Below are 14,136 nucleotides of genomic sequence, written 5' to 3' on the forward strand. Positions count from 1 at the left end.
ATGTGGGACTTTCCATATTAGTGAGCTTGACATGAATCAATTGATACCGATATATTCAATATCACACAAATAGACATTTATTTTTTTATTGACAATGCTAATTGTTAGTATTTGTTAGTGAAAGATTGGATTTTCAATTTTTTCCATCATTCTTTTCAACTTTTATTATTAAACTATCTTTATATCCCCATCACACAAGTAAACATGGATTTGAAAACAACTTCACATAGACCATAAGAAAGGGAGTAAAGTCCTTACGAATTGTTGATTACATTGGTGTGATGGAATATGAGGTTGGTTTAAAGGTGGAAGGAAAAAAGAGATACCATAGCTGAAAACCACCCTTCACTACGACGTATGAGGGAGAATGAGATCAATTGATATAATAGTTAATCATCTTATACATTTTTATTCAACTTTATGTAGGATAATAAGTTAGATCATCGAACATTATGTCTTATGTTAGAAAGTCTTTCAATCAGTTGTAATTTGACTTATATTTAAATAATCTCCTGGTATTTATAAATTTGTCATTTTATGTCAAAATGAATTAAAATTATCATAATTTTCATTATGTTTTATATTTTTAAAAATATTTATGGTTAATACGTAGTATAATTCCATATTTTTTGTTGTTAAGATATTATGCTCTCTAGATGCACCCTATTAAAGACCTAATTTAGAGCATGTGATCAAATAATTTATTTTCTTAATTTCAACATGTAATTCCTGTATATCTTGATTATGTCTTCCATAAGTAAGGAACTTAATTAGTTATTCTAAATTTCTATAAAAACATGAGTCAATTTTAATAAATATTATTTCTAAAAAGTTTCTATTCACTAAAGTTAATATAAACATTGTCAGGTAAACTAATGAGAAAGATGAAAAAAAAAAAAAAAAACTAGCTAGAGCAAATTCACTTGGGAGAAAATATAGAATAAACACGAATATAAAATATATATAGTTTTCAATGTTTTTCGTTTCATGAGGGACTATCGTTTGAAAAAAGTGGAATAGCAATTTTGTAATTGATAAATATAACTTTATTGTTGTCTTATTTAACGTGTATCTTAATGTTATTATCTTCATTATCTTTTTGTGTTGCTTTTGTCTATTGTATTTTCATCTTTGTCTCAAACATGTTTACAACTTTGTCCATTGTTATTCCTAATTTATTACAGTAGAAGAATGTTGTCCACTAAAATTCATTATGGAACTTCTTTTTTTAGAATTCATTCATGATTTATTGCGTTAAAACTTTTTCACATGTTCATGATTTTCTCTTTACATCCTCTGTTACATAATGATAATAATGAGATGTACATAATACTAAATTGAGCACATACTTTCCGTCAAAATCTTTCTTTAAAGATGTTCTTATTTAGCTTGTAAAGTTTAAGATATCATAAAAATGCATCTAGTACAAGGTACTCGTGATCTATAACTTATGAAAGATCGTTTGTTGCTTCAATCTTTTAAAACATTCATTTATTCTTTGCATTAGTGTATAACGTAATATGCATACTTTATTAGATGTTTAACATTCTGATCTCTTAAATTGATTTTGGAGATAGATGTTTCAATTTTAAAACACTTTTTTGTTTCTTATACACTTGACATACACACTAAAAAGGGGTGTGGAATAGTGTTTTTAAAGCTTTTTGCAAAAGGGGTGTGGAATAGTGTTTTTAAAGCTTTTTGCAAAGTAGCTTTTAGTGACTTTTGCAAGATATAGATAGTTTACAATAATAATTAGATGCTTATGTGATCAAAAAGAGCTTTTTTGGAAAACATTTATAGAGCAAAGTAATAACACACGATTTTTATACTGGTTTGCTTCAACCTGAGTTATGTCTAGTTCTCAACCTTTTAAAGAGTTTCACTAATCTTTAGAAAATATTACAACGAGTATCAACCAGTTTTGGTTTACTACGAGTATTATCAATCACTCCTAGTATCAAAGAGTATTATCAATCACTCCTAGTTTCAACACTAGTCAACCTGACTAGACCGTTTAGTTCACCCAAACTAATTACAAACAAAGTATTTTGATTCACTTATGAATTTATAAACAAAGTCAAGGTGCTTTTGAGTACAAGTATAAATTCAAATAACTCTCAAAGAGAGAATAAATTAAATACAATGAGATCTGAATACTTGAAAAAACTCTCTTTTAAATGAAAGTTTTAGACGATGTACAAAGATAGCGTAATTTGTTTATATGCACATATTTTTGTTGTCTTCTCTTCATGCAATCATATATATATATATAGTCTTCTTCAAAAGAGAGCCATTAGACTGAGAGTTGACTTCCATGTAGACTTCATAGCCTTTTTAGGTAGGCACTCAAAATAAGGTTTACATTTCAAAATTATAATGCTTTATTATAGCTTTTACAAAAGCAACTTGTACGATTCTTTAGAGCTTAAAGCTTTGAGGAACATTCTTGGATTGTCTTCCTATCTCTTAACATCTTTATCTTTCTTGTCCAGGAACTTGAGTAAAGGTATTGTACTTTCATGATCTGCACAGATAAAGAGAGCAAGACATACAAGCAAAGAAGAACTTTTTTGTACATGCAATAAATGTTTTAAACATTGGTAATTGTTTAGTCATATTGTTTGTTTAAAACATATTGGCACTTGTAACCTCGTTTGATAGAAGCATCGTTGAGGAAGAAAAATGTTTCACATACGATCTTCAGATGATATAAAACGTTAAACGCTTACTCCATAAAACTGTTTTTAAGCTTTATTACATCACTTAACAAACTTTTCCTAGATGATTCTTGTTTTAAAACACTTATATGTTCAACGCTATCTAGATATAGTTTCAGTGTTTTATAAAGCGTACACTCAGACGTTTTCTTTTGTTAGATGTTGTTTGTTAAACATCGCTCGTTTGACGATATATGCTGGAAAACGCTATTTTCATAAAACGTTATAAATGTTTATTTCATTCAACATTATTTTTAGTAAACATATCCTTTAGATACTTCACTCGATGAGCGATATTTTATTAAGTATTATATGTTAAACTTCAACCATAAGTTGCTAGACAGTCTAAACAATCTTGTCTAGTACTTTTATCTTGTAAGACTTGTCATGGTCATCTAGTATTGCTGTAGGTGTCAAACACTTCTTATGATTTACACTTTTGTGTAACTTGTATATATTCTTCTTTAACTTGTGTCTATTATGAGTTTGTATGATATTGCACTTTGTTTGAAGTTTTACTTGCATCTTGTCACAAACATTTGCTTCATTGATGATTTAGTATCACTTTTTTTAGTTTCTTCTAGTATATGTTGAACACTAAATAATTCAAATTATAGGAAAAATTATCCTGGTTATTATAATTAAAAGTTTTTATGTCAATAATAATACTATAAAATTAACATGTCTATCTTATGACAACTTAGAATTCATAGTAGAGATTTGAACCATAATAAGTTACTTTCTTTTGTTAATAGAATATGATGTAACGATATTTTGTGTTATTTAGTTGTATAGTGATGAGTCTCTAACATGTTATTAATCTAAAATTTGAATAGTAATAATTATATCAAATATTGTACATCTCATGGGACACAACTAACAACAATCTTTATATATAATTAAATGGTTTAATACCTATTTTGGTCCCTCTTTTTTGGGGGGTTTGTTCAAAGTGGTCCTCCCTTTTTTAAAAAGTTCACTAAAGTCCTACTTTTTGTAAAAACTGTGCAAGTTAGTCCTTTTTGCTAACGGCGTTAATTTTGTTGATGGCAGAGCTGCCCAGCTGGCAAATATTTGATGATGTGTAACATTTTAATTGTGCTGATATTGTTATGTGTTTTAAAAAAATTATTAATTGTGATGTGGAAATTAATAAAATTAGGGTTAAATTAAAAATTGAAATTGAGGTAATTTGGAGTAATTAAGTAAAGTGATTAGAAGCAATTTGGGTAAAATTTCCGATTACGATTGGGATTTTCGTGGTGGATTTAGGGTTCATCAAACACCTTCAATCCAGTAATTTCTGATTGCGATAATTTTCTCACTTCAACCCATCTTTGTTCTTTTTCTTTCCTCTGTAAAATTCAGTTTCTCTCTCTACAGAAAAAGTGACAATTTCTCTTTGGAATCCTAATTCTAAATCTAAATATGGTTGAAGGAGATATGATCTGAAGAGGTGACTGAGCAGGAAGAGGAGGAATCGAAGGATTCAAAAATGGGTTGCAACCAATCGAAGATCGAGAATGAGGAAGCAGTGGCACAATGCAAGGAGCGCAAGCGCTTCATGAAGGACATTGTCTCCTCCCGCAATGCCTTCGCCGCTGCCCACTCTTCCTATGCCACCTGCCTCAAAAACATCGACGCCACCCTCAGCGACTTCGCCCAGGGAGGTTCAGAACCCTCAATCGCCTGTGGGGAAGGGCGTGAAGTTGAAGCAGACGCCGAGTTCTGTGGAGGGAAAGAGGATTGTGAAACATTCCGTGAATCTGCAGCAGATATTTGCTTATCTTGATGATAATTTTCTCAAGGCTTATTTATGAGGCGGCTCATGATGTTTCAAATAACCCCAAATTACTCCAATTTTAATTCTTAATTTAACCCTAATTTTATTAATTTCCACGTCATAATTAATAATTTTTTTAAACACATAACAATGCCAGCATAATCAAAACGTTACACATCATCAAATATTTCGCCGCAAAAAGGACTAACTTGCACAGTTTTTGCAAAAAGTAAGACTTTAGTGAACTTTTTAAGAAAGGAGAACCACTTTGAACAAACCTCCTAAAAGAGGACCAAAATAGGTATTAAACCTAATTAAATTTATCAATCTTAAATTTTGTTCTTTACTTTTTTTTTTCAGCTTTTAATAACCTTCTATATATTTTAATTTCAATTTGTCAACCCATTCAATTTGTTAATTAATAATATTTATATTTTCAATATTTAATTTATTGTCAAAACCTATGATGGACTGATAGTTTAATTTGGATTATGTATCCATAGTGGCAGATCACCAACAAATGTTTTAGGAGAATAAAAAATGTCAAATGTTTTTTAGAAATGTTAAATATATAAAATATATTAATTTTTAAAAAATAATTTAAATTATATTAATTTTTAAAAAATAATTTAAATTATATTAATTTATATGAATATAAAAATAAATCTGGGAGCCAAAGCCTTCCTTTTGTCACCATATATTCGTATCCTATGCTTTACGAATATTTATCAATAAAATATTTAAGTTATAAACAATACTTTTGCCAATAATTTATAACTTTTTATGTTAATAATTTTAATATGTAAAATTTTAATTTGAATTTACACATTAACAATCATATATCATGTTCTCAAAAATATTTCATATATATATATATATATATATATATATATATACATATATATATATATATATATATATATATAATTTATTGTATTTTATTATTATTTTAAAATAAACGTGCCAACATACCATATTCATACATAAGATGAAAACATTAAAAATAAATTGATATTATTATAAAAATAATTAAATGCGCGTGAATATACACAATATTAACTTAAATACAAATGAAATTTTCACAGTTAAATATTATTTAATCCTCAAAATTTAATTATACAAAGTTTCATATTTTGCAAAACATTAGTATTAGGAGCATTACGTTCAAAAGGTTGCATGTATAAATTGTTTGGTCTAGTACACTTCCTTTCCTTCTTCTTCATCGTCATTGTTTCATAAACAAATGAGAAATGAAAGGTCTGCTGCAACTGAACCAAATGCTGGCAGACCTCATTCGCTCCAACCACCACACCCAATCCTTAACCCTCTTCGTTATCGCCCACTCCACCTTCACACCTGACCACTACACCCTCTCCGCCGCCCTCACCGCCGCCGCCAATGCCCGCCACATCACCTTCGGCGCCCAGCTCCATTCGCACGCAGTCCGAACAGGGCTCTGGGCCCACTCCCACGTCGCCAACTCCCTCCTCTCGCTCTACGCCAAGACCCATGACCTCGCCTCCGTCGAACGTGCGTTTAGCGAAATACATTGCCCCGACGCGTATTCGTGGACCACGCTGCTCTCGGCCTGTGCCAAACTGGCCCCTATTACCCATGCCCTTCAACTGTTCGACCAAATTCCCAAACGACACGTGGCGGTCTGGAACGCTGTCATTACCGGGTGTGCGGACAAGGGTCATGAAGATCTTGCTTTTAACTTGTTCAGGTGATCAAGATTAGGAACTCACTTTAGCCGGAAAATAAGTAATATCAATACTTTAGCTGGGAAATATATAAAAGGTATCATAAAATGCTAGATGGCTTGTAAAAACTGAGGTTATTGTTCTACTTGGGTCACATCTTTTTAAAAAAATTTACATTATACTAAGTTTACTCTAATAGGGAGATTTCATAAGAAGCTACTCTTCTATACTTTTCTTCTATTTACTCTTCACTCTTAAAATTTTAAACTTTAATATAATTGTTGATATATCTATTTTATTGTTAAGACTTGACTTGTTGGAATGTATTGTAAACAATGAAATTAAAACAGAGTCATTAGGTAAGATGTCATACCCGCCAGTTTGTTTATTTAAAATGAAATTAGCCAATAGTAGATGATGTATTAAAAAAAGTGTTAGGGTGTATTACTAACCTTCCTCAATAAATAGTCTAGTACTATGGAATTTTTACACTCATTCTACTTGTCACGTTTGATAAGTATTTTTCTTTTTTTACTGTAACAATTATAACAGTCATGCTATAATGATTTTTTATAGGTTGAATGTAGAATTTTTTTATACTAAAAATGCATAGAAATTAATCTTCCTATGAAATTAACAAGTGATATTTCATCACATTCATTATTTGCTACATTCAACTCCTCCAAATAATAATAATGTAAATAATATTAATTATTGATGAGAAAATAGGAAATAGATATTACATGCACTTACGTATAAATCATGAATGTGTTGAAATATAAACATTAACGGCTGGAATTGTTTACCTTTTTCTACCATTATCCTCTTACTTATCACGGAACGTGTGGATCAACTTGCACATAAATGTTTCAGCGTAGTCAGTTGAATTTAACCCTAAGTAGGCAACTCTATTAAATACTTGGAGGGAGAGTCTAGTTGCGCGTAATATTCCTACCGAATTGGGTAGAATTGCCTCGCACATCGAACATCTCTTTTGCCTAATACAAAAAAAATATTTCTCTTACTTTAATAAGGTTAAAATTGAAAGAAGTGAATGTATGTGGCATGCCCTGATATTATTTGACTGGAAATATTATGTTTCAGGGACATGCAAAAGATGGGTGTTAAGGCTGATAAATACACTTTTGCCACCATGTTGAGTTTGTGCTCCTGGGAGCTTTTGGATTATGGAAGGCACGTGCATTCGGTGGTTATCAAAAGTGGTATTTTGGGTTGGACTTCTGTGGTTAATTCTTTGATCACTATGTATTTTAAGTGTGGGTGTGTTGTGGATGCTTGTAAGGTGTTTGAGGAAGCAGAAGGTAGCACGTGTGATTATGTTACGTATAATGCAATGATAGATGGTTTTGCAAGTGAGGAGAGAAGTGAGGATGCATTTTTGATATTCAGAGACATGCAAAAGGGCTGTTTTGGTCCAACGGAAGTTACCTTTGTGAGTGTCATGAGTTCCTGTTCATGTTTAAGAGCTGGTTGTCAAACGCAGGCTCAAGCTATCAAGATGGGTCTTATTGGTTGTGTTGCTGTGAACAATGCAATGCTGACAATGTATTCTGGGTTTGGGGACGTTTATGAGGTTCGAGATATTTTTGAGCGAATGGAGGAAAGGGATGTTGTTTCATGGAACATAATGGTTTCAACGCTTCTACAAGAAAATCTCGAGGAAGAAGCAATTTTGAGCTATTTGAAAATGAGGAGGGAGGGAATTGAACCAGACGAGTATACTTATGGAAGTTTGCTGTTTGCTACAGATTCTTTGCAAGTTGTGGAGATGATCCACTCCCTTCTATGCAAAAGTGGGTTTGGGAAAATTGAAGTTTTGAATGTGTTAGTTTCTGCATACTGCAGACATAGGAAGATGAAGAGTGCTTTTCGAATCTTCTCTGCCGTTCCCTATAAAAATTTAATATCTTGGAACAGTATCATATCTGGGTTTTTGATGAATGGACATCCGTTACATGGGTTAGAGCAATTCTCTGCATTACTTCGTGCACAAATCAAGCCAAATGCCTATTCCCTCACTCTTGTTCTGAGTATTTGTTCTAGCATGTCAGCCATGAGTCATGGGAAACAGATTCATGGTTACATACTAAGACATGGTTTTTCTTCAGAAGTTTCTTTGGGTAATTCCTTGGTCACAATGTATGCCAAATGTGGATCTTTGGATGGGGCTTTGAGAGTATTTGATGCAATGGTGGAGAGAGATACAATCTCTTGGAATGCTATAATATCTGCTTATGCACAGCATGGACGAGGGAAAGAAGCTGTGTCCTGTTTTGAGGCAATGCAGACCACACCTGGAATCAGACCAGACCAGGCTACCTTTACTTCAGTTCTTTCTGCTTGCAGCCATGCAGGTTTGGTCGATGACGGTGCCTGTATTTTTTATACAATGATAAAAGTTTATGGAATTTTGCCAAGTGTGGATCATCTTTCTTGCTTGGTTGATCTTCTCGGTCGCAGTGGATACCTTGATGAGGCAGAGACCGTTATTAAAGATGCATATTTGGGAGCACATTCTAATATGTGCTGGTCAATGCTTAGTGCTTGTGCAGCTCATGGTAATTTAAAGCTAGGAAGAGCAGTTGCGAGACTTATTCTGGAAAGAGACAATGACAATCCATCAGTTTATGTGCTTTTATCAAATATATGTGCAAAAGCAGGTCAGTGGGAAGAAGCAGCTAATCTTAGAGATATGATTAGAGAGTTTGGGACAACAAAGCAGCCTGGTTGCAGTTGGATCAGAACCTAAGACTTACTGGTCATACATTCTTGCAAATTATAAGCACCAGCTGAATATGATGGAGGTCCTACACAGATTTCAATTTTGAATAAACTTGGTCATAGAGTATGATGTGATATGCAAGAAAGAGGAATTTGTAGCAGAAAATTTGCTATTAGTATCCCCGGGCACGTGGTTTCCAATACTTATTTTCTCCAAGTGAAAGTAAAAATGGCCAAAGTTTGGGTATTTTCTACATAGAGACGGTGTTAGAGGAGCTGAAAGTAAGATGAGTTTGAAGTATGGTTTTCAAAGATCTGGGTGGACGAGCAATGGAAGCTCCTAGATGTAAGTTTCACTGTTAGGAAAGGAAAATATTTTTTTTTCCGAATGTGAGATATGTGTTTATGTCCATATCATAATTAGGAGACCATTCGATTATGGATAATGACACTTTGACACCTAAAAGTGACAAACTTTTGATACCGCTATGTGTCATTTTCTTAGTGGTTCATCTGTCAAATAATAAGAAAAAACAAAATGACATGTAAGTGAATTGAGACAAGGGTTGAAAGTGGTGGTTTCATTTTGGCATTCAAAATCAGATTTCATATTTGGGATTAAAAAAACTCTAGAGAGAGAAGAAGCCTAGGCCATGGAGAAGAGATTTTTCACTTCGACGGAGTTTCCACCGCCACTTTCAAACCTGTGTCGTTTACCGTTCACCGGAGGACATTCCGGCGTTGTACCGTTGATTGGAATGTGCCCAGGCTATCGAAAACTTAGTCGTTCTGCCGTCATGCCCCGAAAACTTAGTCGTTCTGCCGTCGTGCCCTGCGATTCGCGACTCCAAAGCTTTTGTTCGGTGTGTATGAGTTTTTTCCTACATTTTTTTCGATTTAGTTATTTTTTGTGTTCTATGGTTGTTTTTCTCATGTATTTTGGTTGAATGAACCGTTATAGGATGTGAGAACTTTGTTCATTGTTTCATTATAGAGACTTTTTTGGGGGTGACTTTATTTTTTTAATATTGATTAAGATGACCTTTTTTTGGGGTGACTTTATCTTTTTAATATTGATTAAGATTTTTTTGTTGGGTCGTTTGCCATATGTTCCGTGATTTTAAGATAGTTTACTTGTGTGGATGTGTTGGTATAAAAATTATTTTAGGATAATTCAATGTTTTAATGATTGATTTCTCAAATTGTGAAGCCAATTAGTGTTGATATATTTCTTTAAATTTTAAAAAGTTTGTTGATGTTGTATTTTGGTGCTTACGTTTTACAGTGATGGATTGCTTTAAAGAAGAAAGTCATATCAAAGTAAGTAAATGTGATGTATTGAAAATGTCATTGATGGTAGGGAATCATTCCTTTTTCCTTCTACTAGAGATCTTGGTTCGTCATTGTTTGATGTGAAATTGACTAAATGGGAATGTGAAGGAAATCATTTGAGAATATAATGAGGAACAAAGGGTTCAGAGAGGTTATATTCTTTGGTTATAAGAATGACATCATTTGCAAAGTTTTAGTTTTAGAGACTCGGAATTCAACAAAGTCTGAAAAATGATGAAAGGAATTTTACACCCACTATGACTTAAAGGAAGGAAACGTTCTGGTCTTCGAGGTTAACAACCAGTATGGACCCAGAAGTCATAACTAAACTCACTTATAAAGTTCAAATAAGTGGTTGTAAACCTCGAAGACCAAAGCGTCTCCTTCCATCCTTTAAGTCATACTGGGTGTAAAATTCCTTCCATTCTTTTCCAAACTTTGTTGAATTCCGAGTCTTCGAAACTAAAACTTTGCACATAATGTCATCCTTATAACCAAGGAGCATAACCTCTATGAACCCTTTGTTCCTCATTAAATTTCCAAAGGTACTTTGCAAGTCCTATAAGTAATAGAAGTCAATGACATTGTGATGTTCAAATTATATTCACCAATACTGGGCAAGAATAAAATTATTACAGATGTACGAAATGACTTCCTTCACATTCCGGTTTAATCAATTTCACAGCAAACAAGGATGAATCATGATCTCTAGTAGAAGGAAAAAAGAATGATTCCCTATCAACAATGACATTTTCAATACATTACATTTACTTACATACGACTTCCTTCTTTAAAGCAATTCATCACTGTAAAAACGGAAGCACCAAAATACAACATCTACGAAAAAATCTTCAACGAAAAGTTCAACAAACTTTTTAAAATTTAAAGAAATATTAGTTCGCTTCACAATTTGGGAAATCAATCATTAAAACATTGAACTATCCTAAAATAATTTTTATACCAACACACCCACACAAGTGAACTATCTTAAAATCACGGAACTCTGGCAAAAGACTCAAAAAAAAACCTTAATCAATATTCAAAAAATAAAGCCATCCAATAAAAGGTCTCTGTAATGAAATAATGAACAAAGTTCTCGCATCCTATAATGGTTCATTCAACCTAAATACATAAGAAAAACAACCAAAAATAACTAAATCAAAAAAAAAATGTAGGAAAAAACTCATATGCCCGAATAAAAGCTTTGGAGTCATGAAACGCAGGGCACGACGGTGGAACAACTACGTTTTCTGTGTGCTTGGACATGTTTCAATCAGCGGTACAGTGTCGGAATGTCCTCCGATAAACAGTAAACGATGTAGGTTTGAAAGTGGCGGTGGAAACTCGGTAAGTGAAAAATCTTTTCTCCACAGCCTAAACTCCTTCTCTCTCAAGGGCTTTTTAATCCTAAATGTGAAATTTGATTTTGAATGCCAAAAGAAAACTGTCACTCTCAATCCCTGGTGGCTCAGTTCATTTACATGTCATTTTGTTTTTTCTTATTATTTGACAGATAGATCACTAACAAAACAGACACGGGACGATGTGAAAAGTTTGTCACTTTTTTTTTGTCAAAATATCATTATCTTTCAATTATATCTGTGAAGAGATATTGTGCTAATTTTTTTTTTTCTTGTGCTGCTCAACAGTTTTCTTGATACCTATTTTTCTCTTTTCTTCATGTCTGTGGCAGAACTAAATGACACAAGAGCCAACAAGAGATCATCAAATATGAAATCAGAAACAAATTATCCACACGAAGAGGAGAGCAGGAACATGACCATGTCACTGAACATCCATAAGATCTGACAAGTTGGGTCTGGACCCTGCTTTTTTGACCAGTCATAATGAAAGGTCTGACAATGGGTTTGATAGAATGCAAGTTATTGACTTTATACAACTTGTTTTGTTTTAAACTGGAGGACTTTCGGCAGCCTTTTAACCAAATGCAGAAAGTTTGGCTTGTTGCATTTGCTGGTGACAAGAGTCAAGATCAGGTTTAAGACACTGCAAATTTGTTCATGAACCCCCGTTATGATTTGATGTTACTCATTCAAGAGTCTTGAGCAAGAGACTGTGACTGTTGATGAGAGGATTGAAGATACCAAAGTGATACCCTAAGGCTGCTAAGGAGATTGTTTGCTTCCATGAAGAAATACAAAGTTTGGTAACTTTGAAGCACCAGTTAGACTTCTGCACCAAAAGCAGTAAGTCTGGACATCTACAATATCAAAGATCACATGGACTATCAATCCTTAGATGATGAAGCCTGACCAAAACCCTTTTTTTTCTCTATATTTTTTTTTCTGTACTTTGACACCTATAATATAGTCTGCATGAAGATTAATAATTGGACGAAGATGAGTGAATCATTGTCACAGTAAACTTATCATGTTTTTGTTATTTTTTTATAATTTAATTTATATATCCATGTTTAGAGATATAACAACAATAAATAAAAATTTACTTATAAAGCACAGTAAGCAGAAGTTAGATCGATGTTCATTTAACCAAATTTAGCACTGGTGTGATTGGCATTAAGATTAATTTTCTTAAATAGATATGGACCAAAATTAAATGGTTGATGATAAAGTATAGCTTCAACCAAATTAATCTGTCAGGGCTAATTAGGCTAAAGTTGGATGTAATATTTTATAATTTAAACTTCTGTGAGATGATAATGGGATAAGTTTAAAGAAATTAAAATATGGTATGCTCTCTTATCCAAACAGGTAAAATAGGTCTACATAGAAACTGCTTAGTCAAAGAGACTCAAAATGAAGGTGCCTAAATAAACTAAGAAGTTAGAATAGTTATAATCTTTTCTCTCACTCCTACGTGCATATAGGTGCATAGTGTAACCTTTTATTAATTTATTAATAACTTACAAAAGAGTTAAATCTTTTTTTACAAGAATCTTAAGTCACATTAAAATATTGTTTTCACCATAAATTACTTGTGCTTGAAATTTAGGCTATAAGTCACACACACATGTATATATTTATAGATAGATAGATAGTATAATTGACTTTCACAGTGAATTTTTATAGAATGATTTGCATTTAATATTAGTAGCTTTTTTACAATAAAATAACTATTGAAGTTTTTTATGTAACATTTTCTTAAATTAGTTAGTATAGATGGAATTGTTGAAGTAAAAATATACTTATGGTTTTCATCAAATAAAAGGGTAAAATTGGGGTAAAAGAAAATAGCTTCAACCAAATTAATATCTGTCAATTTAGTTTTAAAACGTTAATAAATTATAATTTAAACTTTTAAAATTTTGAAAATTAATTATATTAATAAATATTGATGTATATTATTAAAATTTTAGGTTAAATATGATACATACATTATCAAATACATATTATAAATTCATATATATTTTTTTTAAGGACAATGATATTTTAACACTATTTTTTGACACTATTTTGACACTGCACACGTGTCAAGATGTGATTGGACGATTTCAAATTAAAAAAGTTGAGGCAGGGATATATTTGGAAGAGAAAAACCAAAGTTTATTTTTTAATTTGAAATTGTCCAACCACATTTTGACACGTGTGCAGTGTCAAAATGGTGTCAAAAAATGGTGTTAAAATTTTATTTTCCTTTTTTTAATTGTTTTTATTACAAAGTTGTAATATCATATCTTTTTTAATCATTAAAATACATTTATTAATTGGAATTGTGTTTGTTTAAATGGGATTGAACATTTTTATATATAAAACAGGTTCCGGCCAGTGAAAAATACTGAAACCACAACAGAGATCAAATCTCAATCTTTTTTTATTTTCTTCAATTTCTAGTTATATATATATATATATATATATATATATATATATATATATAT

The 14,136-nt window shown here is 32.0% G+C and overlaps 1 protein-coding gene across 4 annotated transcripts; it reads left to right on the plus strand.

Annotated features, from left to right (window-relative positions):
• Positions 1–5,632: 5,632 nt before the first annotated feature.
• LOC106770067 (pentatricopeptide repeat-containing protein At3g49740) lies at positions 5,633–12,700 on the plus strand. Of its 4 annotated transcripts, none has more exons than XR_002669085.1 (4): positions 5,633–6,229; positions 7,311–9,811; positions 11,456–11,832; positions 11,974–12,700. XR_002669085.1 is itself a non-coding variant. In XM_014655892.2 (2 exons), the coding sequence occupies exons 1-2, from the start codon at positions 5,754–5,756 to the stop codon at positions 8,974–8,976; spliced, it is 2,142 nt and encodes a 713-aa protein (XP_014511378.1). In that variant the 5' UTR covers positions 5,633–5,753; the 3' UTR covers positions 8,977–11,440. The 4 variants fall into 4 exon arrangements, 1 of the variants encoding a protein (XP_014511378.1); XR_002669086.1 differs by having other exon boundaries at positions 11,504–11,832; XR_002669087.1 differs by lacking the exon at positions 11,456–11,832 and having other exon boundaries at positions 7,311–9,294.
• The last annotated feature ends 1,436 nt before the right edge of the window (positions 12,701–14,136 follow it).

This window comes from Vigna radiata, chromosome 8 (genome assembly GCF_000741045.1).
Source record: "Vigna radiata var. radiata cultivar VC1973A chromosome 8, Vradiata_ver6, whole genome shotgun sequence".
Taxonomy (NCBI): Eukaryota; Viridiplantae; Streptophyta; class Magnoliopsida; order Fabales; family Fabaceae; genus Vigna; species Vigna radiata.